Source organism: Salminus brasiliensis, chromosome 1, assembly GCF_030463535.1.
Source record: "Salminus brasiliensis chromosome 1, fSalBra1.hap2, whole genome shotgun sequence".
NCBI classification, from domain to species: domain Eukaryota; kingdom Metazoa; phylum Chordata; class Actinopteri; order Characiformes; family Bryconidae; genus Salminus; species Salminus brasiliensis.
In genome coordinates, this window is record NC_132878.1 from 74,903,395 (window position 1) to 74,931,218 (window position 27,824).

At 40.6% G+C, this 27,824-nt stretch overlaps 1 protein-coding gene across 2 annotated transcripts in view; it reads right to left on the reverse strand.

Moving 5' to 3' along the window:
* Positions 1–980: 980 nt before the first annotated feature.
* Positions 981–27,824, reverse strand: part of map3k22 (mitogen-activated protein kinase kinase kinase 22) — a 64,486-nt gene continuing 37,642 nt past the window's right edge. For both annotated transcript variants that reach the window (XM_072688861.1, XM_072688860.1), the window contains 10 exons: positions 25,219–25,352; positions 24,547–24,620; positions 21,373–21,434; positions 17,394–17,465; positions 14,406–14,570; positions 11,965–12,113; positions 11,453–11,584; positions 7,986–8,115; positions 5,657–5,834; positions 981–5,181 (listed from right to left, as the gene is read on the reverse strand). In XM_072688861.1, the coding sequence (XP_072544962.1) occupies positions 4,953–5,181; positions 5,657–5,834; positions 7,986–8,115; positions 11,453–11,584; positions 11,965–12,113; positions 14,406–14,570; positions 17,394–17,465; positions 21,373–21,434; positions 24,547–24,620; positions 25,219–25,352 (1,325 nt within the window). In that variant the 3' untranslated portion in view covers positions 981–4,952. The remainder of the gene's footprint in view (positions 5,182–5,656; positions 5,835–7,985; positions 8,116–11,452; positions 11,585–11,964; positions 12,114–14,405; positions 14,571–17,393; positions 17,466–21,372; positions 21,435–24,546; positions 24,621–25,218; positions 25,353–27,824) is intronic.

The window sequence follows — 27,824 nt, forward strand, 5'->3', positions numbered from 1 at the left end:
CACAGCGGTGCACGTGTGACACACTGAACCAGCAGGGCGCGTTCACGTGCTCCTGCACGAGCAAGCCTGAAGTTACCTAAAGACGGAGAAGAGCGGTATGGGCTGTTCTCCACCACTGTCTGCTTTACCTGCGTGACATAACGCATGAACATCTACGAAAATAAAGGTTTATTATAAAAAAACACGAAATGTAACCTGAATAAAACCTGAATTAATTTTTTTTTAATTTAATTGTTTTAACTAATTAAAATAAAAATAATTTAAATATCGAAATAAATGACAAAACCTTTAAAACATTAAATAAGATATTTATTATAATAATGTACTACAATATTTTATATTGCTAATTATATCTCCGTAGAAGTTTGCATAAAACTGTTGTAAACAATTATTTTAAATATCTTATATCTCTAATGTATTTAATATATAGTAATTATATTAACATTTTAAGAATAATTGAAATATTAATTAAAATGAATTGTTAAGATTTATTCTTATTCTTAGAAATCTTATTCTTATTTCTAAGAATAAGGTTTATTTTAATGAAATCTCTATTTACTCAGACAGAGGGTTTACTGTAGAGCTATTAGAACTGATAATACAGTGTTGGCATTTACCAGTATAATGGATGCTAATATTACAGATGTAAGTGAAAAATCAGTATATGAAATGATGTTTATATTTATCTTTGGCTGATGCTCTTTTCTTAAGTGCCATCCATTTGTGTCATTTTACACACGGGTAGGCCAATGTAGAGTTAAGAGTCTTGGCCAGGGACTCTTATTTGTCTATTGTGGTGTGCTTGCCTGACCAGGGAATCAAACCCTGCAGTCTCCCACAGGAAAGGTAGTGTTCATCATTACACTACCAACCAACCATAGCTGAAGATGTTTTAAGCTCTAACCTGATAAAAATAGTACGCTAGCAGGCACTCGACAGCATGGATGAGTAACTCCAGATTAAAGCCACAAACAGACAGCTTTTAAACATTTAATTTATTTATTCAAATGTACAAAATCACTCTCAGAATAAATGTGTTCAGGCTTTATCATCAAGGCAATACAGAAGTTTCAATTCCTAGCCTCTATCAAAAACCACTGAGGCCATTTTCATCATTTCAGTTAAGATCTAAAATCCAGCTCTACACTTTTGGTAATATTGTAACTAAGGTATATAAAAACATCTTATAAAAAGTGCAGTACAATCTCTACAGGGCTTATAGAAAGTTCACGCACCCTTTCAAAAGGTTCACATTTGCTGGCATAATAAAAGTCAAAGAGTTCTCATAATGTGAATCTGTTCTTTACATACTGTCAAATGTCATGATGAATGGACCAAAAGAAATGCTCCAAATTGATCTTCATTGATCTTCGAAAGTTATTTCTGTTTTTTCTGTTTCCTACATACATATATACTACAGAACTGTCTACTATTGCACCGCACAGCTTTTAGCTCCTCCCATCAGCATCTTTACCGAATGACCATTTAGTGTAGAAGAAGCCTTCTTCTGGTAGTGCTTATGCTTTCCGCTTTACTCTGTTCATGCCTATGATTGCCTTTATTCTGTATATTCTGCTTGTCGGATCTGCGGCAGAACTAACTCCAGACATGCCAGACAGAATCGGTACAGCTTGATTATTTTAATGTGTCACTTAGAACTGTTTTGACCTGATCTCAGTTTTGCCATCATTTGCTATAATTAGTGTCTGTACCTATCCACTTAAGGTCCTTTGAAGAGGGTTTTTCAGATGGATTTCAGAAGGACGCTGCTGTATTTTTTAACCAGATCTATCCACTGCGTCTGTAGAGTACAGTCAGTTCTAATAATTTTCACATATTTGCCTTTACTTACAACTCAACAGAAAACCCACTGACTCAGAATTACGACCTGTAAAAGAACACAAACTGGCAGTTGCATGAGTTTTACTGAACATTCAGGTAAAGCGTCCCCATTTGTGGAGAGAATTCAGCAACTGCCTATAGGCCTCTAGCAGTTCAGGTGCACAGACACATGTTAAAATGATGGTCTGTGCTAAAGAACGGTACATTGTTACATTAATTAACAATTTATTGCAAACAAATAAATGTTGATGTTATTGTGTGCACTGTAAAGGTGAATACAACCATTTTCATGCTAAAATGCTCATTTTAAAGGGTGCCAAGACTTTCTATAGGCCCTGTATTTATAATACAATCTTTTTTCTGTTTATAATCACCTTAGCAAGTCTATACATTAAAAATACAGCATCATTCATGGTCGCCACCAATGCAGAGTTCAATGGAGATCCAACTTGATGAGGACGACAGAATGCACATTTCAACATTAAATGCTTTACAAAAGGGAATCGTTCTCATTTCAGCGAAAAGGCACTCGTTGTGGCTGATGTTAAGTGCCCCACTTGTCGATATTGCTTTGCAATAAACTGGAGGACATTCACACAGTCAAGTTTGGATGACAGGAATGCTTATTGTGTTTTCATACTAACCACACAATGACTGAATATCATCATTTCCAATTGCAATAAACAGCATGGATAAAAAAGGAATCTTCACTGAAGGTCCTAAAAAATCTAATTTGGTAAAACCTCCAGACGGGACTGCATATGCATTCTATAAAACGGAACATGTTCGTAATAAAAAAACAACACTTTTTCTTTGGTCGGTTTCAACAGTATGAGCGTACTAGACAACTGCACTAAACATGGAACCTCAACAAATCAGTCATACATAGTCGATAGTCTACCGGACTATTGCTTAGATGCCGTGAGCGACCTTTTTAAAATAATACAAAAACTGGTATCTTTTCTCCAAACGTCTGGATAAAAATGTTTACAGATAAAATTCTTTTTATTTAAAAAAATAGCTTTTAAAATCTCAGCTGATTATCCTGCGTGTTGAAACTGTGCGGATTCACGTGTCACATGTTGCCACGGAAACGTACAACTTCAATTTACAGTGACTTCACTGATATACGAGTGCTGTGAAACATCACTAACAAAAACTTTCTCTGTAGAAAAAAAAAAGAAAAGCAAATAGACAAAAACAAAACAGATTCTTATCCACAATCTTCTTCAGTTGAGACGCCATTGCAGTCTCAAAGCAATGCACACAATTTTCTCTGGCTTCCACATTCACCACTTTGGTGGTTGTACGTGTGCTGGTCTGTGTCACTCTTACTTGGTTAGATTCTAACCATCAAACACAGGAGTCTTAGCAAATATTACTCAACGGAGTATCTTACAGTATGGATTTGCTCCAGAAACGGCAGGCCACTGCTGTGTATTCTAAAGGAATGGCACAAAATTTCAAAATATTTCCAAAAAGTGGCACCACATTCAGATCAGACCAGGGGTCATATGTATGAAGGGTATGTACACATAGAAGCGATGCTGAGCAAATTTATGTATATAAAATGAATGAATATTTATGACAAAAGTGAAAGTGTGCGTACTCTGGGGGGGGGGGGGGGGGGGGGGAGGAGGAATATGAATATTATTAAGGTCCTGCAGAATTCATTGTAATTAACTTTCTCAAATATCATACAAGACTGAATGTAATAAAAGGGATAGTTAAAAATAAAGCTGGCGCCTTTTCATCAGATTATTTTCAGGAGTTCACTGGATAAAGTAATGTGAACAGGTACTCGAGAATATGTATGCATGATGTTAATTACTCTGGCTGATGTTAGGCAGATGTTAACTATTCCAGATGATGTTACCTAGATGATAAATATTCTAGCTAATGAAAACTAGGTCTAGAAAAAGTGAAATTGTATGTCTCAGACAGACTGATTTGTTCAATGAGGAGAAAGACATTGTGTATAAAATGATCTCATCTGAAGAGGCAGTCTTTGTTACTCATTGAAACCAAAAACCTACTGATTCTCCACATTTTTCTACAACTGTAGTCTAAAGTAATTATATGTGTTTTCTTTATGTTTTTTGGTATGGTTTGCTTTTTGATATCAGGAACAGTCGTAATGCATGAACAGCATCCTTTTGGATACAATTTAAACTACAAGCACTTGAGTGGCAATTCCACGTACACCATTTTACATATGACCCCCAGGATTTTTGGGACATTTTAAAATAATAGAAATATGTAAGAACGTTTTCAACGTTTCAACTCCTTTTTTTGCAATATTAGAGTTGTGTGTTTCTACACTTTCAAACAGTGAGCCAGGCTTCAGAGGCAAAAGAAATGGATTTTGCACCCATGGATAAAGCCCTACTCTGAACCATCGCCCTCTATACTGTGTCCAGGGATTAGAAACATCAAACTGAAAATATGAAAAATGTTGAAATGTGGTTTAACATTTAACAATAGCACTATTTTCTTATACACTGAAAGTAATTATTTCCACATTATTTACATATATTACACTAACCGTTTACTTACTACTGGCAGTCATTGTGCTGATGTTATATAATGCATTCATATGGAAATAATGTATACTTAATTAGGTCATTCAACACTTTTATCAGACAAATGTTTTAATGGTTACATTCTTTGTTCCCAGCTGGAAATTCAGAACAAACCAAAATGAAAATATTTTGTTTCTAATCCCTGGTTGTATCGTGCAATGGCTCATAGTTGTACTGTTTATCCTAATTAACGTGATCTGATTTTAGGGGTATATAATGTAAACAAACTGTGACCTCCCACCATCGCAATCCGAATCTCTAATGCGTGCATGTGTGAGTGATCAATGTTGATGCATCTGCAGACCACATACAGTGTAAGCCAAAATGCCAAAACACAACATGGCACAAGGGGCATTTGTGAACGGGCAGTGTGGTCTAAGATTCGCAGCTCCCCCACTGAAGGGCTATTTTGTTCTGGGTGGGCAGGAGAGGTTTTGGCAAGTTCCCCTGGACCCTGGAAGGCAGAGTGGTGATTGTCAGTGGGTCATTTTAACTGGCCCCTGGCCCTTGTGGACCTCCCCGGCACTTTCAGAAGCCACCCTGGACGAAAGGATGGCTGAGAAGCCCCTCAGCGGTGGGCCGCCACTTCTCCTCCACAAACACCTGCCGCAGGAAGTCCCTGCAGGCGTCCGACACGCCCTCTGGCAGGTTAGGTTTGGTGGGCTGGGTGGCGATTTTGAAAATGGCCGCCATGGCTTCATATTCAGCCCAGGGAGGCTTCTGCGTGAGCATCTCCACAACTGTGCAGGCCACGCTCCTGAAAGAGAGAGAGGACAATTCGAGAACCGCATTAGTCTTCTAGGATCGTACAGTACGGCATATGATATATATTACATACATTTTTAACTCTTTTAATTTTATATTTTAACACTGTCACTGTAGGATAAGAGCAATGAGGTCAGATACTGATGTGGGTCGTTCAGTTCTGAATCACAAGCCCCACTCTAGCTTATCCTCAAGGTACAGGATGAAGTTTCATCACTCCAGAGAACACAGTTCCACTGCTCCACAGCCCGGTGCTGGGGAGCTTTACACCCTTTAAACCAGGGCTTGGCTTTATATGTGGTGACTGGCTCAGAGCATCCAGTTTTATTGGTAATGCTTTTCTATGTGCAATTAAATGGCATCATAGAGTACACCCTGCAGTATCTGGATTCACTAAATAAAATGTGTGTCTGGATACGTGTCAGTATTATGAAATAATCAAAATAAAAAAAAACTTTTTTTTTTACCAGACATCAGCCTTGCGACCATATCCCTCTCCGTTGATGACTTCTGGGCTCATCCAGTAGGGGGTGCCGGTGACTGTCTTGATGCCCGTTCCTGACATGCAGATGGTTTGAATGCGCTTGCTGGCTCCAAAGTCTCCCAGCTTCACGTTTCCGGAAGAGTCCCTCAGTATGTTAGCGCCTGAATGGAGACACGTGCAGATCCAGTTACATACTCATATACACACACATACACACACACACATACACACACATATGTCTGACCAGCCTGACAACTGCACAAAATTATTAAGTGGTATAGAAACCGCACAGTTTGTGACACGTCGACCTCTTCCCACGCCTCCAGCCGGAATAATTTTTCCGTTGGAGAAGCCCCCGTACTACAATGTTGCCTGTGAGATTTGCGCTTGTTTGAGCAGTGACTAATTCACACCAGCCACAAAATCTCCACACCCTCACCCTGTCTCAGTCTCAGTCTCACTGAACTGATGACAGCAAAACGGAGAAAAAGAGAGAGAAAAAAACAGAAAAAAGGGAAGGGAAGAGAAAGAGGAGAGATTAAATAGAGGAGAAAAAACTAACTAGGAAAAAGAGAAAGAGGGAGATAAAAGAAGAGGCACAGATGAGAGAGATCAAAGTGAAAGTAAGAAAAATTAGAGAGAAAAAGAGAGCAAGAGAAAGAAGTCATAGATGAGAGAGTGGGGGAAGAGGAGAGAGAAAGAGGAGAAAGGTGAGGGAGTGTAAGGGAAGAGATGAAAGAGAGGGGTAAGAAGAGAAGTTGAGAATGATGAGAGAGAAAAGGAAGAGAGAGTGGGGTAAGGAGAGAGAGAAGGGAGAGAAAGCAAAGAGAGAGTGGGGTAAGAAGAGAGAAGGGAGAGAAAGGAAAGAGAGAGTGGGGTAAGAAGAGAGAGCAGGGAGAGAAAGGAAAGAGAGAGTGGGGTAAGAAGAGAGAGAAGGGAGAGAAAGGGAAGAGAGAGTGGAGGTATGAGGAGAGAGAAGTTGAGAACGATGAGGGAGAGAAAGGGAAGAGAGAGTGGGGTAGGAGGAGAGAGGAGAAAGACGAGGGATAGAAAGGGAAGAGAGATGAAAGAGTGGAGGTAAGAGGAGAGAGGTTAACGATGAGGGAGAGAAAGGGAAGAGAGAGTGGAGGTAAGAGGAGAGAGAGGTTGAGAACGATGAGGGAGAGAAAGGAAAGAGAGAGTGGAGGTAAGAGGAGAGGAGAAAGGGAAGAGAGAGATGAGAGAGTGGAGGTAAGAGGAGAGAGGAGAAAGATGAGGGAGAAAAAGTGAAGAGAGAGTGGAGGTAAGAGGAGAGAGGAGAAAGACGAGGGTGAGAAAGGGAAGAGAGAGTGGAAGTAAGAGGAGAGAAGAGAACGATGAGAGAGTGGAGGTAAGAGGAGAGAGGAGAACGATGAGGGAAAGAAGGGGAAGAGAGAGTGGAGGTAAGAGGAAAGAGGAGAACGATGAGAGAGTGGAGGTAAGAGGAGAGAGGAGAAAGATGAGGGAGAGAAAGGGAAGAGAGAGTGGAGGTAAGAGGAGAGAGGAGAACGATGAGGGAAAGAAGGGGAAGAGAGAGTGGAGGTAAGAGGAAAGAGGAGAACGATGAGAGAGTGGAGGTAAGAGGAGAGAGGAGAACGATGAGGGAAAGAAGGGGAAGAGAGAGTGGAGGTAAGAGGAAAGAGGAGAACGATGAGAGAGTGGAGGTAAGAGGAGAGAGGAGAAAGATGAGGGAGAGAAAGGGAAGAGAGAGTGGAGGTAAGAGGAGAGAGGAGAACAATGAGGGAGAGAAAGAGAATCGAGTCTCTCTTATCTCTTTCAGTTGATGTTTCCAGAGGATGTCCAGCTTGCTATGGGAATGTGAAAGGCTCACTTGCTTGCTCACATAAATCAATGAAAAAAGTCTGAGGTTTTTCTTGGCGTGCTCTTCGCCCCATTTTCACACCATGAGCAATGAACGTCTGTCGCGCAGCGTAATGGAAGCAATGTGAAGATTGTCTGGTCACAAAATTTGATTTATGAGGATGTTTAGCCAATTCACATAGGTAAAAAAAAAGCAGGCAGCGTTCAAGCAGTTTTGCTCAATTGCTCTAAGGAATGCTTCGTTTCTCCCTCCTGCTTCTTTTGGCTGCACCTAAAGGGAGTACTGTTGTCTGATGCAAGAGAGAGCCAAACCAAAGTTATTTCCTCAAATATCAGACCTTCAGCAGACCTTCAGTTGCTAGAGATCATTAGACTGCTACAGATCGTTCAGTATACAAGCTAATCTGTACGTTCACGTGCACATACAGAAGGTATCAGCTCTGATCCTTAAAAGGCTGTCCAGCAAATGTTACCTTTGATGTCTCGGTGCACGATCATATTGCTGTGGAGGTAAAAGACGCCCTGCAGGATCTGCCTGGTGTATCTGCGGGTCACCTTCTCAGTCAGAGCACCGTAGGCCTTTAGCTGGTCTTTTATAGAGCCCTGGATAGAAATATAGAGATATGTTGAGGACATATGCATGCCAGGGGAATGTCCATCAACAAGGGTGGAGAGGCAGGAAACTTTGAAATAGCAATGTGTGTGTGTGCAGAGAGGGGCTTATATGTGCAATTAAAGGAAAATCCCCAAATTCCAAATAAAGTCTAGAGTAAACTGACCTATCATGTTTGTAGCAATGTGGTTGTAGGCTCCAGGGTCAAGTATTTTACCACCTGAATCGTAAATCGAGGCTTTCAAAAGAACTTGAAATATGGACTATACTGAACCCTATTGCTGACTAAATTCAACTGTCAACCACACAGACTAATGTAGCGTCGCTGTCACGCAAAACCCTTCCATCTCTATTTTTTTGCCATTTTTGCTTGACAGTTGCTCTATATGTTGTGTCAAAACTTCATGATGAACATACCAATAGAAATACTCTAATAACTGAAAGTAAAGAAGGCTTTTGCCTTTCCCTGTAAAGCTGCCATTTTGGAGATGCTATGGGATCTCAAACTACAATCATGCAGTGTTCTTAACATATAATCTGTATCAGACATGAAAAGCAATGATCCATAGGTCCATAATACAAGTGAGGGTTAAGGTGATGCGATTATTTTAAGCAATCTGAGATTACCCTCAGTTCTATGAAACTGAAAAATTGGTCAGGGTTTAACTCTTTTGCCATGTTTTCATTTTTAATTGTTGTCTAACACTGAACAAAGAAATAAATTGTAGACTCAAACCTGTTGATACAGGATTACACCGTTCACTTTGGAATCAGGTACAGAATTACAAGGATGGTCAAAGTTTATGCATTCTTTTTTTTAAGCACACATTTTTTTAAGAATACATTTTTCCCATCCGTATTTATGATGCATTTTTAGCTTCTCTGTTTAAATACTCTGTTCTGGACAGTGTGGAGGAATCAACCAGCAGCAAACTAACAAATGCACCAACTAAAGTTGAGCTCCAGCTCCCCTCAAGAACCTGAACTACAGACTGTATACATGATACATCTGACCTATACAGTCAGTGGGTGGAACAGCAGCCACTTCTGCTTTCACTGTGATTCACTTATGTATTTTTTATTAATGTCCAAATTGTTCATTAGGACTCAATTTGAGCAAACACAGTTATGTTTTGAGAATCTACACAAAAAAAGTGATTACATTTATGTCATTTAGCTGACGCTCATATCCAGGGCGACTTACAAGGTTTCTCGTATTACAGAGGTGGGCTAATGCAGAGATAGGAGTGTTGCCCAAGGACCCGTATTGGTGTAGTGCACCCAGACTGGGAATCGAACCCCATTCTCCCACATGGTGTAATAGCTCACTGGCAGGTAGTGCGGCACACCAACCACTGATTAGCCCCTCAGTGTTTTAATAGTTAGCAAGCCCTAGTTTAGTAAGGCGAAAGGAGGTCTACCAATCAGATAATTTCTGGGTCATACAGTGTAAAGCACCTCACTTTACTGTGTACAAATCACACAGAACTCCAGGAAAAAGCCAGCCCCGGTTTAAAATAACAACAAACCAACCCGGCACTACTGCGACAGTACAAAACTTCACAAGAAAACGGAACGTGCCAAGAAGCGTCCTTCATCTCTGTGCTTTTCACACAGAGGCCAGCTTCCATCTGTTTACCCAAATGAAACTGGAAGTGTTTTGAGGTATTGTTCAGACACAGAGCCTCTTCTATTCTCAAAACATACTCCCCTAGCAGGACCCATACAAGCATGTGTGTGTGTGTGTCCGTGTGCGTGTGAGTGTGTTCTTCGACACTCTGACCCAAACAGGCTAACGCAGGCTGCATTTCCTCGGCTTTCCTGTTTTCATCTCATGTGGTGGAAACAATGTCTCCTCAAGGCCCATGTCCAGAAACACCTGTGACGCATGCGCCAATCCTGCACTAAGCAACTCCAGAGCAACTCCATGTCATGCAGTGTCAGAAGTGACTTCTTGTTGTTTGAGGCAAGTATGAGATGATTTCGGTCCACAATGTTAATGTAACTGTTCACTATTTTTCATTACTTGCTATCTCAGCCTCGTAGTGTGATTAAATTGCTACATTTTGGGAAAAGGAACATGCCTAGGGCCCCTCCTCCCTGTCTAGGTCCTATAAAAACCATCTCTACCTTGTTTGTGTGTCTTTGACAAAGTCCGCGCAACCCTCCACCACCACTCCACTCCTCCCCTCTAATTCAGTCTTATCTGTCAGTCCTGGCTCCATCTAGGGGGGACTTGCTTCCCACCACACACAGGGGCCACCTGAACTCCAGCCTAAAGTTCTCTCTAAGAGTTCTCTCCCCTCTCCTCAGTCTCCTCCCATATTATCTTATGCTGATGGCATGGTCCGGACTTGCAAACTAAAGGTAAAAGTCAGGTACCAAACATTTCTCGGGTGCTATATTTGGGGGAAAGAAGAAGAAACTGACGTGGAAGACTGGTGGAGGAATACTGCTCTCCCCATGGGAGACTAGGGTTCGAATCCCCTTGGGCAAAACCCCTAACACTACATTCTTCACAATCTGTGTAACATGATTCCAAAGTAAGTCACCCTGGATAAGTGTGTCAGTCACATGACATAAATGTTTGTAAATGATATTTATTGACAAACTAACACTATCAGCTCTGCTCTCCTTGCCCCTCCATCCCTCTCTCCTCTTGTTTCCTCTTATCACTAAGCAGCAGAGAGAGATGGTGGACCTGATGGCGGAGGACCTTGGCTGGCGCTCCAGTCAACTCTGCAACTTCCCGCCAGAGACCTTGGTCAAATATAAACATTCGCCTTTTTCCACACGTGTGAGTAAGACACTTAAGCCGCAGCCGTGTGGATATTAAAAGCAGGCTGAGTGAGGCCGGAGCTCGTTAAAGCTGTTATTTGCAGAGAAAATTAAGCCATAAAACAGAGTTGTTGTGCTGACAAAGGCCATGCTGACGTATCGGTATCACTTTTTGGCAGCGTGTGCTGGGGTGGGGAAGGGTGCTTCCATTTGAGTTCAGTATGCCTTGTATTCTGTGAAACAGAGCTGCCTTTTCAGCTATCCCCTCTAAGTCAATGACTCGTGTTCGACTAATGTTCAGTTGGTCATTTAACTTAATTTATTTATTAACATTAATGATATGACTGTATTGGGACTAAACAAGCTGGGTGTGTGCATTTGGATTTCTGTGTCAACAATGGATGCAACTTAGAGTGGCTGAATGCATTCCTTTGAAGGGGTGTCCACAAACATTTGGGCATATAGTGTTTGTATTTCCTTTTTTGTATGAGTATCATGCATGCAAATTGTAGTTACATACAGTATACAGTATATTTATTATATACACACCCCTGGCATGAACTCCACGAAGATAGAGAGCTTCCTCTGCTCAGGATCCCGCAGGCAGCCGTAGTACTGGACGATGCGCTCGTGACGAAGATTCTTCAACAGCTGGATCTCACACTCCAGCGCATTCACCTCCTACGAGAGAGAGAGAGAGACAGAGGGAGAGAAAGGGAGGTAGAGTGGAAGAGATAAGAGCTCATGACTTTGAGTCACTTTAACTAATCAGGTCAACTGCAAATTATTTACTGTAAAACTTAAAAAAAAGAGGTGTGGAACCTTTAGGTACAGAAAGATATAGGGAAACTTCAGCAAAATGTGTCAGATCAGCCAGCAAAGATCAATGTGTGCAGTTCACTTCTTTTGTGAGACTGAGCAATAGTGCAAGATTAAGCATTGAGCGAACTGAATGCTTAATAATGGACTAAAGTACAGGCTACTGTTTTGAGCAATACACCATAGACTAAATGTCCAAATGTTTAAGATGCATCCCTTGAGTTTTTTCAATTCCTGTTTACCTTGCTGGTATCGTGGCAGTCAGGGTCAAAGGGCACCTGTTTGACGGCAAGCTCTCGACCCGTGTCGGCATCATAGCAGAGGTAAACCTCACCGAAGGCACCGCGACCCAGCAGCTTCCCCTGACGCCAGTTCACCGGTGCTCGCGGGGCTATACACACACACACACACACACACACACACATATAGATATGCATTTGTTTTTAATATTTTGTCAGAAAACCAAGTCATACATGTGTTGTATATCTAAATGGCAAAAAAGAGACAGAAGACATTAACAATATGTGAGTATCTACATGTAATAAACATTTCATACTATACATCAATTAGCTATAACACTAGCACCACCTCCCTAATACTGAGTATGTCCCCCTTGTACTGGCATAACACTTCATAACCACAAGATATTCAGACTCCACAAGACCTCTGCCTGTTGTATCTGATACCATTACGTTAGCAGCAGATCCTTTAAGTCCTTTATGTTGTGGGGTGGAGCCTCTATGAGCATCAGTGAGCCTGAGGTACCCATGACTCTGTCACCAGTTCGCAGGCTGTCCATTTTTGAACTACTTTTGCTAGGTAATGACCACAGGATGCCGGCAACAATCCACAAGACGTTCACTTGCTGTTTTTCTAAATGTGATTTCAAAATGTGATAATGAACTGACCAATAGAAATGCTCTGAAATTACTTCCACTGGAAGCTAAGAAGGTGTTTTTCTTCTTCTGTAAAGTTGCCATTTTGGAGATGTATGTATCTATGTAGATTCAAACTTTAGACTTTTCTAAATCTAATCCCAACCATAACATAACTAAAATGAAAGGAATTTGTTTACTCAGTTCTGAAAAATAAAACATGGCATTTTTGTCAAATGATCTATACAAAATCAGGACCATTTTGTTGGTCTTGTGAATTTTACCCAGTTTTTTTTTTTGCTTTGGCTACAAAGTCTGAATAATGTTGTCCTGAAAATGTCCAAAAACTCACACAGGCACACACAAAGACCACAGCTACGTCACCAGCTCCGCAGACGCAGACTCACAGTCTACACCGTCTCAAACCACAACTTAGTTTACAGCTTCATTTCATTCAGACTCATACTTTCAAACTGATTTATATCCCTCTATATGGAAACAGGGAACATACTTGCTGACACTGAATTATTCTCCACTCTCTTATACTCCCTTGGACCCCTATTCATTCAGCAGATGGATCATCTAAATATAGCCCCTCTAAATCAGAGAACATCTCTAAATAAGTCTTTTTATTTTATTAGCTGGGTTATTTATCGCCACTTTTTTATTGGCTAAGCCAGTGGAGACAGTCCACTTTTTATGGCTCTCTTGACAGTTATGATGTGATTAATATCTATCAGTAATTGCATAAGACGTTATTCAAAAAGACAATACATATTTTTATTGCTTTAGTGATTAAACACACGTTGGGGGCAGATTATCACTGGTCAGACTCACTTATCAGTGACACAAGATCAACACAAAACAGAATTTAGCTACAGGATGCTCTGATTTGTCCTGTTTGTTGACTCAGTAAAAGAAGGCAGGACTTTTGGTGGGCTCTGGTATGTGTGTGTATGTGAGTACAGCAGAATGGGAGTGAAAACCACAGCCAGACAGAGCAGTAGTATGCATGATTATTGCTAAAAACCAGACATCTTTCATCTGTCACGATGGAGCTGATTAGATAGCTGTGTGATTAAATGTCACACATGTGTGATTTCGTTTTTTCTCCATCTGTTCAGGGAGAGCAATTGCGGGATGCTGAGCAACAATGCAAATGTCCCTCTGCATTTCCATCATCCACTAGTTAGCATGGGTCTCAGCCTTTACTTATCTGTCCAGAGGAACAGTGGAGATGTTTGACCCTCAGCCAACAATTTGTCTAAAGAGCCAAAACAAATGTCACTGTTTCATTAAATGGTTTGATAAAACCTGCAGCATTGACTGGTTTCCAGGATGGAAGGAATGACTTGTCCTGTGAGTGAACAGTATGTATGCTAAAGGTTGAAAAATTTGTCCGAACTCATTTCTTAAATATTTTCCAGACTGAGGACAGATTCAAGTTTCACATTCTGTCTACGAGGCAAGCTGAAGAGAAGCACATTATGTAAAGTTTATCCAAACTAAAAGCTGGGAATGTTGGCGGAAAGCTGATCATTACTGATGATGCGGTGATGGCTGTCATTGTTGCTATCAGGTCATTTAATAGGTGCTGTCATTATGCAGAGTTTATTCCATTTGCAGTTGCTGGTAATTGGGCCTTCAGCATGTTATCTGGGTACAGTCGATTTCCGACTACAGTGCGGATCAGGCTGTCCTCAGATAATGGTCAGACAATGTTCTCTGGTGGTTCGGATAAAAGTGTTGATTTGATTTGAGCTTTCGATTAAAGCTCTAGTCTAGTGTGTGCGTGTGTTTGTACTTACACTTAGCAGCACTGCGCTGGCTACTCTTGTCAGTCCAGCTAATGGAGTGCATGTCTCCACTGTACTGCAGCGTGCTCTCTCCATTATAGCTCCGTGTGCGGCTGGACGGAACCAGCTGGAATAGGTTCTCCTGAGGCATGAAGCTGCGGGGAAATGTCCTTCGACCTACACACACACACACACAGAGATTTAGCACAGTGCCATCTAACATGTCAACTAATAGCATCAATAGAAAAAAAACTATTCCAAACACACATTTCCACAGGGAATTTCACCAGCCTAATATACCTTTCCAAAGGGAATTCTACCAGCTATACACACTTCCACAGGGAATTCTACCAGCCAAACACACATTTCCACAGGGAATTCTACCAGCCAAACACACATTTCCACAGGGTATTCTACCAGCCAAACACATATTTCCACAGGGTATTCTACCAGCCAAACACACACTTCCACAGGGAATTCTACCAGCCAAACACACATTTCTACAGGGAATTCTACCAGCCAAACACACATTTCCACAGGGAATTCTACCAGTCAAACACATATTTCCACAGGGAATTCTACCAGCCAAACACACATTTCCACAGGGAATTCTACCAGTCAAACACATATTTCCACAGGGAATTCAACCAGTCAAACACATATTTCCACAGGGTATTCTACCAGATTTACATATTTCCACAGGGAATTCTACCAGTCAAACACATATTTCCACAGGGAATTCAATCAGCCAAACACACATTTTCACAGGGAATTCAACCAGTCAAACACATATTTCCACAGGGAATTTTACCAGATTTACACATTTCCACAGGAAATTCTACCAGCCAAACACACCTTTCCACAGGGAATTCTACCAGTTTTACACATTTCCACAGGGAATTCTACCAGATTTACATATTTCCACAGGGAATTCTACCAGTCAAACACACATTTCCACAGGGAATTCTACCAGTCAAACACATATTTCCACAGGGAATTCTACCAGCCAAACACATATTTCCACAGGGAATTCTACCAGTCAAACACATATTTCCACAGGGAATTCTACCAGCCAAACACATATTTCCACAGGGAATTCTACCACCCAAACACATATTTTCAAAGGGATCTTCACCAGACAAATAATTTTACTGTGAATTCTTTTAGCTATACACATATTTCCATAGTAAATTCTATTCTGTTTCCACTGGGACTTCAACTAGTGAAATATATATTTCCAATAGGAATTCTATCAGACAAACACTGGGAATCCTGCTATCCAGATGAATATATAGAAATGGTGTTTACATTCATCAGGATCAGCATCATATGTAATATATATGACCTATATCTAGGGTAATACATACATAGTTACCCAACACAGCACAATAAATACATAATGACACATCATATATTGCAGATATCTGCAAATACTTATATAATTACAATATTATAAACAACGCTAATTGTTATATTTTGCCACCACACACATACATACGCTTTATAAAACATAGGCTGCACACACTCCTTAACTTTGCCTTTCTCAACTGACCACTTCTGAGTTCTCTTTTTCCTTCCTGTCCTTACACACAAACACACTCACATACTCTCTCTCTCTTTCTCTCTCTTTCCCCTCTCTTTCTCTCTCTCTCTCTCTCTCTCTCTCCCCTGTCCCCTAGACAGGAAGTAGCCCTGAGTCTGCTGTTTTGATACAGTCAGTGTGTTCCCTCTCAGGGGAAATACAAATCACACACTCACACTCACACTCACACACACACACATTAGTGTTTTGATACACAAGCTGTGCTCCTCTCAGGGGAAATGCATATCACTGCTGGCCAAGGTTATGCACTGAGAGTGGACAACACACACATGCCTTAGATAGAAAAAAGTGAGTGTCTGCAGCCATGCAGTGTGTAGTGTAGGTGTACATATACACACACCATATGGTCAAATCCCTAGCAGTATAGCACAAAACAGCCTTTTCAGCTTAAACAATGACTGGTTTCTATATGGATTCCTGTACTGTTAGTAACATTAGCATTTTGGGCTGAACTATTTGTTTGAAAGAACATTTAGGTATGCTAATGGCATCTTATGTATAAAAAACAACCATAATTCATGTTCTCTTTATCATAATGCATCCCTATTTAGTCCATAGAACTGAACAGGCTGTTTATATTGCAGTGCCCTTACGGCATCTCTCTGTTCTAACTGGCTGCCCTTTACTGTACCTCCTTTTTTTTTAAAGCAGTCCAGGCTGAAAATTTCCTTATAGCTTCAGTGTGAATGGGTGGGGCTAGACTGATGTAGGCTAAATAGGTGGATGAATGTAAATGTGTTGTCTTATTAGTGTGAATGGGCCGACCTAGACTTCTGGACAAGCGGATATACTGTATATGAAGGTGTATCAATCAATTTAAAATGTACTGCTTTTTGCAGCTTAATCTTAAAACATGGACTTGGGTGTAAATTTATTTCCACAATATGAGCCCATTTAAGCAACATTATGGAAAATCGGCCACCTACAGTCAGAAAGTGTAATTCACAGAAGCATGTGAACCATTATTACAAGATTTTACATCAATATGACTTGGGTTATTCAGCATTACACAGCTTTCTTACATACTTGCCTGCCTTTCTTGGCAACACTTCTACAGAGTTACATAGTGCAGTTAGCAGCGTGCCGAGCCTGGAGAAGCTGCAACAGCAACGGTATTCTGATTTTGAAGCTGGTACTAAATGCTACATAGTGTTGCTTTAAGAGCGGAAACAAGAGCCTTAGCCTGATTAGAGTCTGAGTCTAACTCTACCTGTTGTGAAAGACTGGCAGAGCACAGTTGAGACATATAAGCAAGATTAGCAATTTCACATTATTGTGCAATGACTGCCTGTGCAATTTCTGCTAACCACTGGAAACAACAACACAGCTATCCAAATAAAGTAGAATTATAAAACATGTGAGACAGATCAAGTATTGGTCTGGTAAAGGGAACTTACCATCACCATAATCCTTGCTGCGATTGGATATGTGGAACTGCCTGGGAAAGGTCCCATGCTTACCATGACGGCCTACAGGGAAAAAGTGATCATTACAGCTCAGCTGACATGAGAACAACTTTATTTTAAGACACTTCTGTTGGACACCAAAGAGTTAAAGGAATAGTGTGATGAAATCAGTCAGTCGGCATGTTTGACATGTTTGGTGAATGAAACATGTTTCTTTAGTTTTGCACTGTAGCTGCAAGGCTAATGTTACCAGCTAATACCGCACAAGTAGCAAACAGACCTAAATCATCACATTTTCACCTCCAGCTTGGTTGAACTGTTAAGTAATCTCACATGGATACACTATATGGCCAAATATTTGTGGACACCCCTTCTAACAAATGCATTCAGCTACTTTACGTTGCACCCATTGCTGTCTAGTTCCTGTGGAGAAGTACTGCCAATAGAATAGGACTCTTTGGAGCAGTAAGCATGAACCTACTGGTGTCATGTCTAATACAAGTTACGGGCGGGAAGGATACTTTTATTTAATACCCTTGATTTCGGGAGAAACAATAACTGAGCAGGTGTCCCAATACTTTTTTCCATATAGTGCACTTACATATGGTGTATGGTTTTTGACACTGAATATTATGTATATTAAAGAGACAAAATTACAGTCAAAAGTGAGGCTTTGAGATAGCCGCTGCTTGGATTTCAGGACAAAATTGCTTGTAGGAAAGTCTGCTCACTCTGTGGTCATCTTGGCAATGTGTACGGGCAGTTATTTCAGTCACACAAGCCCATGCTCCTCTCTCTGAATGGGAAGAGACATATAACCCCCTAGTTAAAAGCTACATTAGGCTTTTAGGCAAATAGGTGTTTTGTGGCTACATGCATGCACACCTTTTTTCTAATACAGTTGCCTTGGTGCCATAGTTATGAGCTATCCCATTCATTTGTCAACTTGTGAACTGTTGTCTCCTACTCCGTTTAGTGTGATACTGTGATGCTAATGAGTAGCTATTGCTTCTATTGTTTTTCACGCTTGATCAGCTATAGCTATGTGTGTGCGCGCTACTGAGAGTTTGTGGTTGACTGTTTGAATCAATTCAGGCCTGACAGGGAGAAATGTGTGCTATAAGTCTCATAGCTCTACTGTTAGTAACCTCTCAATCCTCAAACATCGGCACCAGTAAGGCTAAATAAAGAGGGAGAGACAGAGAAAGAGAGAGAAATGAGTCAGAAAAGTAAATGAGTGTGTACAAGCGGAGGTGGCGGACCCAGACTGGCTCTGACAGCTCCGCTCGCTTTAGAAGGAGCTCTGGGTTCGTAGGCCACATGCAATTGGAAGCAGCTGCAGCGTGTGTGCGATCACCGCTGCAGTGTGTGTGTTTTCAGCACCGTCTCCCAGGGCGACCCACTGATTTTCTCTTTAGAAGCGGAGAAAGGAGAGGAAAAATCTACTCATAAGGCCGGGTAAACAAATCAGCTGCCTCTATGGAGATACCCTCACTGGCCAGGATCACTGCAAGAGAGAGTGCGTGTGTGAGTGTGCGTTTGTGTGACATTGTGTGCTCTCTTGAATAGACTTGCAGCATGTGTGTATGTGTGTGTATGTGCTACAGGGAGTCTCCTTGTACAAACAGACTGTAATAGTGAATGTAAGCAGTGTATGTATACATATGGATGGTGTGTACTGTATGTGTGTGTCTATGTGTGTCCCCTCACAGACGGGCCTCCCTCTGTTTGGGAGGATTACTATCTCATTATCAGGCAGGCCTGTTCTGTTTGATCGCAGTTCAAGAAGAAAAACAGCGGCAGGAGGACGAGGGAGAGAGGGAGAGAGAGAGAGACAGGAAAAGAGAAAATCTATTCTCCCTCGATCACTTCAGTAACTTGAATGTTCTCACGATGGCATCAGAGAGGTAATGATTAAAAAGAGAAAACTCATGCCCCTTCCTCTCTGCCAGTACGTTTACTAGTCCTAAAGCTGCTTTTAAATAGGAGTGTGAATTTTAGCAACCCTGTTTCAGCTCAATTGCCTTCTAATAACAAAAATGGCAAATCTATATCTCTCTTGTCCGGACCTGGGTCCAGACCAGAGAGAAAATGGCCAACATGCTCCCTGTCACAATCATTTTTGCTTGATTATTGAGGTTAAAATGGGGTCTAGGCTTAACAGAAGCCTACACATACAATACACTGGGAATATAGCTATTAAATATGGATACTTGTAAGCAATGGAACATAAGAGGGGATGTGTTACCGCGAATAGCATCCCAGCTGTGATTTGGTCGCAGGCATGAGCTGAGAGAGTCGATTTGTGATAAAATGCAGGTTTTTACTAAATAAAGAAACAAAAAATATCAAAGAAGCCCTGAGGTTTATACTGAATATGCTTTAATACTGTCAGGTATTCCACCAAAAAGAAGTTCCACAATAAATTAATTATTGCTATTCAACGTTAACAATTCCAAAACACCAGGACCGACTAAGTGGACGTATCTGTTGAGCCTTGTACACAGACCAAGATAGCTACTGATACTATAAGGCTCACCTTTTATGGTACAGATACACGGTCCAGCCACTGGTTAAAATATGAATGGGAGGTCTCGTAATGCTCAACATGGTGTGTTTACGGATAAAGTCCTGTCCTTTAATGAAAAGAGCCAAGATCTGTTTGCTGGTTACACCGCGAATGGAGGAAAGTTGACGTGCCAGTGGAGAAAGCCCCATTCGATATGAAGCTCTGTTATTGACCCAAACACTACAAACTATTCATGAGATTTTAATCAGAGTTTAGGAGTGATTTAAAATATGCTTCTTTACCTTCAGTTTCCAATATTTTCATCTTCTCCTTTATAGAGATAGGAGCCTGGTCTTGTGTAACTGGATATAACTTTGGTACAGCTCTGCTTGGCCAATTGTTCTCAAAGTATTAGTGGAGCGATACAGTTTTAGTGTGATAAGGCTATGTTGTTATTACAAATATCAATTAAATGTTAAGTTAAAATGTTTCCCAACCAATCAGACAGTGAGGAACGGTTGCATACTTTTATATATATAATACTTATGGGACATTTTACTATTAGACATAAATACTTCCATATATGTAATACATAGTAGACATATTATTAAATGTATGTAGTTCTATATGTGTAAAATGACTTCCGGGACATATACATTTTACATATAGACACAGATATTAAAATTCAAATTAAAACCTGCTCATTCATTGTGTCTTCCAAAATCAAGGGTATTACAGAAAGTTGATTCTGTTTTTCTTGGAGTAACTGTTTCTACTGACAGGGCAAGGCTTTCTACTAGATTTTGAAGCTTTGCTGTAAGTATTTCATTGCATTCAGCGACAAGATTGTTAGTTAGGTCAGGATGTTGGATGATCACGACCCCACCTCATCCTCAACTCATCCCAAAATTTTGGATGGAGCACCATCATTCCAAGGAACACAGTTCCACTGCTCCACAGTTCAATGCTGGGTGGCTTTATACTCTTCTAGCCCACATTTAGGCATGGTGCAATTAGGCATGGTGCAAATAGGTTCATATTTGTCTGTTCCAGAGAGTTCTATTCTATTGGCAGTACTTCTCTACAGGCGGTAGACAAGCTGTGTGTGTGTGTGCATTTATACATCTGTGTCAGCAATGGGTGCTTAAAGTAGCTGAATGCATTCATTAGAAGGGGTGTCCACAAAAACAAGGACATATAGTTTATTACTACTATATACAGATACCACCATATATATATAAAATATATTGATATATATATTTATATAATACATATAGGGCATATTACCAGTACATATATGTAATTAGATAAAGGCAATACATATAGGACATGACCCATGACCCAAAACTGTGTGTGTGTGTGTGTGTGTGTGTGTGTGTGTGTGTTTAACGTTAAAGGCACTAAACTCTAGATCATGACCCATCTGAACATTTGGATGTAAGCAACATTACTCGCTCTTACCTTTATAGTCAAAGTTGAGATTCAGGTAATTGTTGTCTCGGTTGTTCTGAGAGAACGGTGGACTAAAAAAAAAGAAAAAAGAAAAATAAGACAAGTGACAGGCTATTTTTGCAGTTAACTCCCTTCTCGGCCCGGGGTGAGGTTGGCTCTTGGCTGTGGAGGATGACTGGCCTACATTCCCACACAGCAAACTCTCCACTGTGCCAAACTCCTGCTGAGAAAGGAGCTGACTGAACACCTGTCAGCAAACCAGGGATGGCTACGGAACGGCTGAGCCTTCATCTGATCTAACACTGGCTGTGATATTGCAGCTATTCAACAGTCCTGTCTGAAAGATTCAGGTATCAGTAGTGAAATGATTCAATACAACTTTACTACAGTCAGGGCAGGGACATGTAGGACTATGTCTTTGGCCCCACCAGGCACATTAAGTGTAATGCAATATTTTCTTTTAATGATCCATTACTGAATGTCCATTACTAAATATGATTATTTTTTATTTATAGTCAGCAATTGCTTGATTTGAGCACTGCAGCAACAGAACACAACCAGAAGAACACCCAGACCATCGTGCAGCAGTACACGTTCACCAAGCTCTCTTTTAGTAAACTCAGATCTTGCCCTGGAACATGGAGGACACTGTTTAGGACATTTTTGTTCAGGGTTTTAATGTTTTAAGGATTTTGTGTGATTAAAGCTTTTTCATAACGTTCCATATTTTGTTCCAGACTCTGACAGTACTCTAAACACAACGCTGCAACAGTACATAGTGAGTTATGAACAAAGCAGTTGGCTAATGTTGGCTGTATACTGACGTGAGTCTGCAGCTTGCCTGCCATATTAACCCAATTTAGACTTAAAGATGTTTACATTAATTGAGCAATGCTTACACTTGATTTAACACAGTGCAGATCACAGACAAGTTCTCTCAAACACAGAGAAATAAACAGAGTGAACATGCACGTACACACAAGCCCTTTATTTGCAGTCTCTCAGCATGTTTCTTTATTTTTCTGATGGATGTGCAGCCAGCTTGAACTGTTCAAATAATCACCTATAGCCATTTTACCCCCAAACTCAAGGGACCTGTCAGCAGATCACCATGTTCCTGCAACACTCTCACCACTACATTCCGTTTGGTTTCATAACAGTTACTGAATACATTGTAGTAGATACTGGGAAATTTTAATCAGGTATTAAATACTCCATATTGGGTACTGAATACTCCATATTGGGTACTGAATATTCCATATTGGGTACTGGATACTCCATATTGGGTACTGGACACTGTATATTGGGTACTGAATACTCTATATTGGGTACTGGACACTCTATATTGGGTACTGAATACTCTATATTGGGTACTGGATACTCCATATTAGGTACTAAATACTCCGTATTGGGTACTGAATACTCCGTATTGGGTACTGAATACTCCATATTGGGTACTGGATACTCCATATTGGGTACTGGTTACTCCATATTAGGTACTAAATACTCCATATTAAATACTGGATACTCCACAGTGGGTACTAAATAATTTGTATGAGGTACTAAATAATTCATGGTAGTAACTGAATAATTCACAGTAGCATCTGAATAATTAACACATACTAAATAATTCATATCAGTGAATACTTAGTAAGTACTTAATCATTCACAACCGCTAAATTATTTAAAGATTTTTGAATAATTCACATTATGTATTGATTATTTCATAGTAATTATTTGCTAAATAATTTATGGAATATACAAATACATTACCAGTAGATACTGAATAATTCATAGTAGTTCAATAATTTATTTTGCTTATATATACTTAAAATACTTTCATAGTATATATACTAATAATATGCATTAGCAATTGCTGAATCTCTTCTAGTTAATTGCTGAATAGCTGAATTTATATATGTTAGAATAATTAACACTCACTAGTACTCAATAACAGAATATTAGTAAATACTTTAGTTCATATGTTCATATAGGTATATGCTGCTGAATAATCAATAGATGTTATAGGATAATTAATATTAGGTACAGAATAATTTATAGTAGTAACTGAACTCACACGTGCCAGGTTATCTCTAATAGTAATGAATAATTCATAGTTGGTGGTGCATAATAAGTATAATAACAGTAATAACTAAATATAAGGGTGAATGGGGTTGAGACAGAGTGAAAGCAAAACTAAGGTCAGTCTAAAAGGCCACAGCTTGTAGTGAATACTGTCCAACTCTGGCTGTGTTAATGCGACTGACCCTACTCCCCCTTCCCCAGCCCGGTGACGTCAGCAGCCTGCGGGACGAGACCCCGGATAGCTGGCACACACGCCCGGAGAGAGGGAAGAAATTTCCATGCACTCGTTTCCTGACATTGTTCAGAAAGCCAGGGGCCAGATAAGGCTCGTGCAGGTAGCGCCGTTTCCGTCTTTTCCTTTTCTCTCTCTCTCGCTCTGTCTCTCTCTCTCTCTTTTCCTGTCTTTACTCCTCTTTTTACTGTCTGTCTGCCATTCTCATTGGGCCTACATTCATTTGCTCATATTCACAACATACTGCCAATTTAACAATAACATAGTTGTTTTCTCTTTCCTTCTCTCCCTCTCACTTTTCCCCGCCTTGACTCTCCCTTGCATTTCCCTTGTTTCAATTTTACATTCATTTCACTGCATTCACTTACTGTATTCAATTCATACTGGGTGTAGTAATGACAATACTGTAGAGGCAATTCTAAACAATTCATCAGTTACATGAGTTCTTCCCCTTCTCTCGTTCTCGCGCTCTCTCTCTCGTTTCTCTCACATTCTTATTCCCCTCCATTTATATTCATTTACCTACATTCATTCAATTCATACTGGGTGTATTGCAGATGTGTAACAGAGGAAATTCAGAACAATTAGTAACAATATAATTGCTCTCGCGCACTCTCCCCCTGCTCTCTCTCTCTCTCTCTTTCCCTGAGTGACGGCTCTGGAATCCAGGCGTCCAGATAAGGCCATTGTTACTATAGCAACCCTCTGCTCCTTCCTGGTTGGCCTCTGCAGCGACCTGATTCCACTCCCTTGGCAAGGAATCGCACTAGTGGCATTACCACACACGCCCGTGTTAATGCACTTAACACACACACGCAGTCGCACCCATGGCTGACGCAAGCGCTGTTCCGGAAGGTTCCACTCACCTGTCCAGCGCTTGGTCTAGAGACTGACAGCTGCTGGAGAGAGAGCCATCTGCGCTACCGAAAGGCTCCATGATCTGCAGAAAAAAAAGAAAAAAATATATTGAAATTTAGTTTGAAGCTCATCACTGTATGTATCTGTCTACCCAAACTCTGGCGCTGGCTAACGTACAGTAAAGCTTGCGCTCAGAACTATATATATATACACACACACACATTTTTAATATAAAATAACAGGGAAGATTGATACAGCTGTGTTTTCACTTACATGTATTTGGATGCAGATTTTTTGTATTGTGCATTTTGGTTGAAAAGCTTGTCTGGTTCGTGTTTGCACTGATTTACTGCTACAACTAGCCTCTTAGTCCTTTACAGTGTTCTTTACAATGAACGGGTAAGCTGCCTCTTTTAGCTTAACTTTATGTATGCTGCAGCTACTAGAAATCAGGCCTATGTTTTTTTTTTCTTGCACAGATATTTTCTTGTGTGAAAGTACTGTTAATCTTGCTTAAATACTTTTAAACGTATTTAGTCACGGCGTGCCCCCCTTCCCTCTATGTCGAGATTTTGGGCACACTTTTCTTAGGTGCAATAGATCAGTTTTGGTGGTCTACCTGTAACTGAAGGGTGTGAGGACGTAAGAAGTGTGGTAGAAAGAAAGAATGTGGTGCTTACATTAGGGTCGAGCATCTCTGGGATGAACTCTCCCTCACTGTGGATGCTGGTGTAGGAACCTTGACGGGCAATCTGCTGCTGCTCCTCAGGAACGCTGCCTGGAGGGGGCGAGCTACGGCCTGTGTGCAGAGAACCTGCAGAGAGAGGGGAAAGGGAGAGAAAATATCTAAGATCAGTACTTCTACTAAATTAAAGAAAAACATGCCACAAGATACTCTACATAGGGCACAACACATGCATAAACACTGGATAACATATTTTAACGTAATCTGTAGGTTCTCATAAACAGAGGTTCCAAGACCATATACAATGCTTTTTTTTTAAATAGATGACACTGTATTGCCTTTACACTAAAGTGGTGCACAGTATCATTTATAACAATGTTATAAAGAACCAGGCCGAGGCCTAATTAAGAGTTCTATAAAAGAGGCGGGTGTCCTTAAACTAAAGTAATCGTTTTTATACGTAAGTGTCCACCTTATAAGTTTGACCACTGTAGCAGAGTCCATTATTCCATTATTCCATGTTATCAATGGAACAGATGTCCATTACGTTATTTTAAGGCCTTTTGAGGTCAATACAAAGTCGTGCTTCACGAAACTCCTATGTCATCTTACAATGTAAAGTGCAGCTACCGTTTTCAAACGGTGCAAAATAAACAAACTGCTAGGACCGTGCGCATGTGTGTGTGTCTGTGTGTGTGAGGACTGATTAATAGACTGACGTAAGATAAACAGATTAGAATGCTATGGCAACCTCGTAACATAGACAGAGAGAGAGAGAACGAGAGAGAGAGTGAGAGAGAAAGAGCATGAGAGACATAGTAAAACTAAGCCAACGCTGGAGTCTGAGTAACAGAATAGAAGGAAGGAAGTGAAGAAAAAGGAGCGATGGAGTAATGGATGCTGGTGGGAATGAGTCAAGTAAAAGAGAGAGAGAGAGATAAAAAGGCAAAACCTAGTGTGTGAGAGAGAGAGAGAGAGAGAGAGAGAGAGAGAGAGAGGGAGAGAGAGAGAAAGTGTGTGGAATGCGAAAGTAACTGGAAAGGGAAAAAGAGAGAGAGAACTAGTGAGAGATATAAAGAAGAATGAGGTGAGAACATTAGGAGGATAACAGCAGGCGAGGGCAGCGAGAGAGAGAAAGAGACTGATGGAGAAGTGACAGAAGGTCAGAAGGGGCACGGTTTTATGAAGTATAAACACTGAGAGGTGTCAGTGATGGAAGAAGGGATATATAACTGACAGAGAGGAGAAAAATTAACAATAAAAAAGATTGAAGAATCACATCTCAACCCAAACACTCTATAACTCTCACATTTACAATGTCCTTGACTTCCAGATACTGTATAAATGCATATCCTCTTGCTCTCTCTCTCTCTCTCTCTCTCAAATCACATGAATTATCTCACTGAAACGTTCACATTAATAAAGTACATCACATTAATGCAATAATTGGGCAGATAATGTATCTTTTTATTAATGTGGTCACATCAAGAGCCTGTTAACAACAACAACAGCCAGTGCCTGAATTGCCGGCTATCAAGCACTACCGTATCTTATTTTATTATTTATTTTATATTTGATTTAATTTTTCATAGCTTATTTTTCATTATAGCTTGTTTCCAAAGTGGTTGTCCTGTTTCTGACAGGACATTCTGTCCATTTCAACTTGATGAGACACCACATCGGCCCTCTACAAATGTTAGCGACATGCTAATAATAATAATCCACCGGGTAACCAACACAATACAACCGGTCAGATCACATTCCAGAGCTTACATCACCCATCCGCAAGGCAGAAGAGCACGGGGCTATCACCCGAAACTGCCTTGAGGGTGTTTTGCTAAAAGCAAAACACATGAGGCTAGCAATAAGGCTAAGGAAGCATTAGCATCATCATGATTGTGTGGAAAAAAGGGTCATATGTCGTAAACTTAACAGAATGACGGACTAAAACACGTGTGTTTCTACAATCCTTTATTGTTATAGACACTGGTATTTTGAGCGGTCACGTCAAACACCAGGAAAAGGCTTCAATCTCTCTTACACTCGCTGATTATTCAGTGTTTAGGGCCTTGTTAGATGTGAATGTTTTATCTGGTCTATAGAGGTCATTACAGGTCAGGGGTCAATCTGATTAATGATCAATTTAACCCTTAAAAGATGTAGCTAGTCTGAGCCATGCCTCTTTGCCATCAGCAGCTGTGCTCTCTCCAGGTGGATAGACGGTCATCTCCCCCTTCATCACTCTGAAGCATTCATCGTGCAATTTTGAGATGTTGTACAGAACTGCCAGATCCACAATAAGTCAAAAAATGACCAAATCCATTACTCAAAAAGACATGGAGAGAGCACAAGATGTATTGTACAGTAGTTTTGCCTTAATCTGAGAGTCTGAATGAAACCTGCCAGGAAGCCAGGGTGCTATGATGATGTAGGCCAGTTCAACATGATGTAGGCTAAGCAAGAACTGCTGCTTTGTACAGTTAGGTAGTTAGTTAGTTAGGTATTACAGCAAAACACTAGTAATACTCCAGACATCTAAGGGTAAAAACGACCACATGATTTGCCCTTGATGTGTCCTGCGCAATACGGACTGGTCAAATA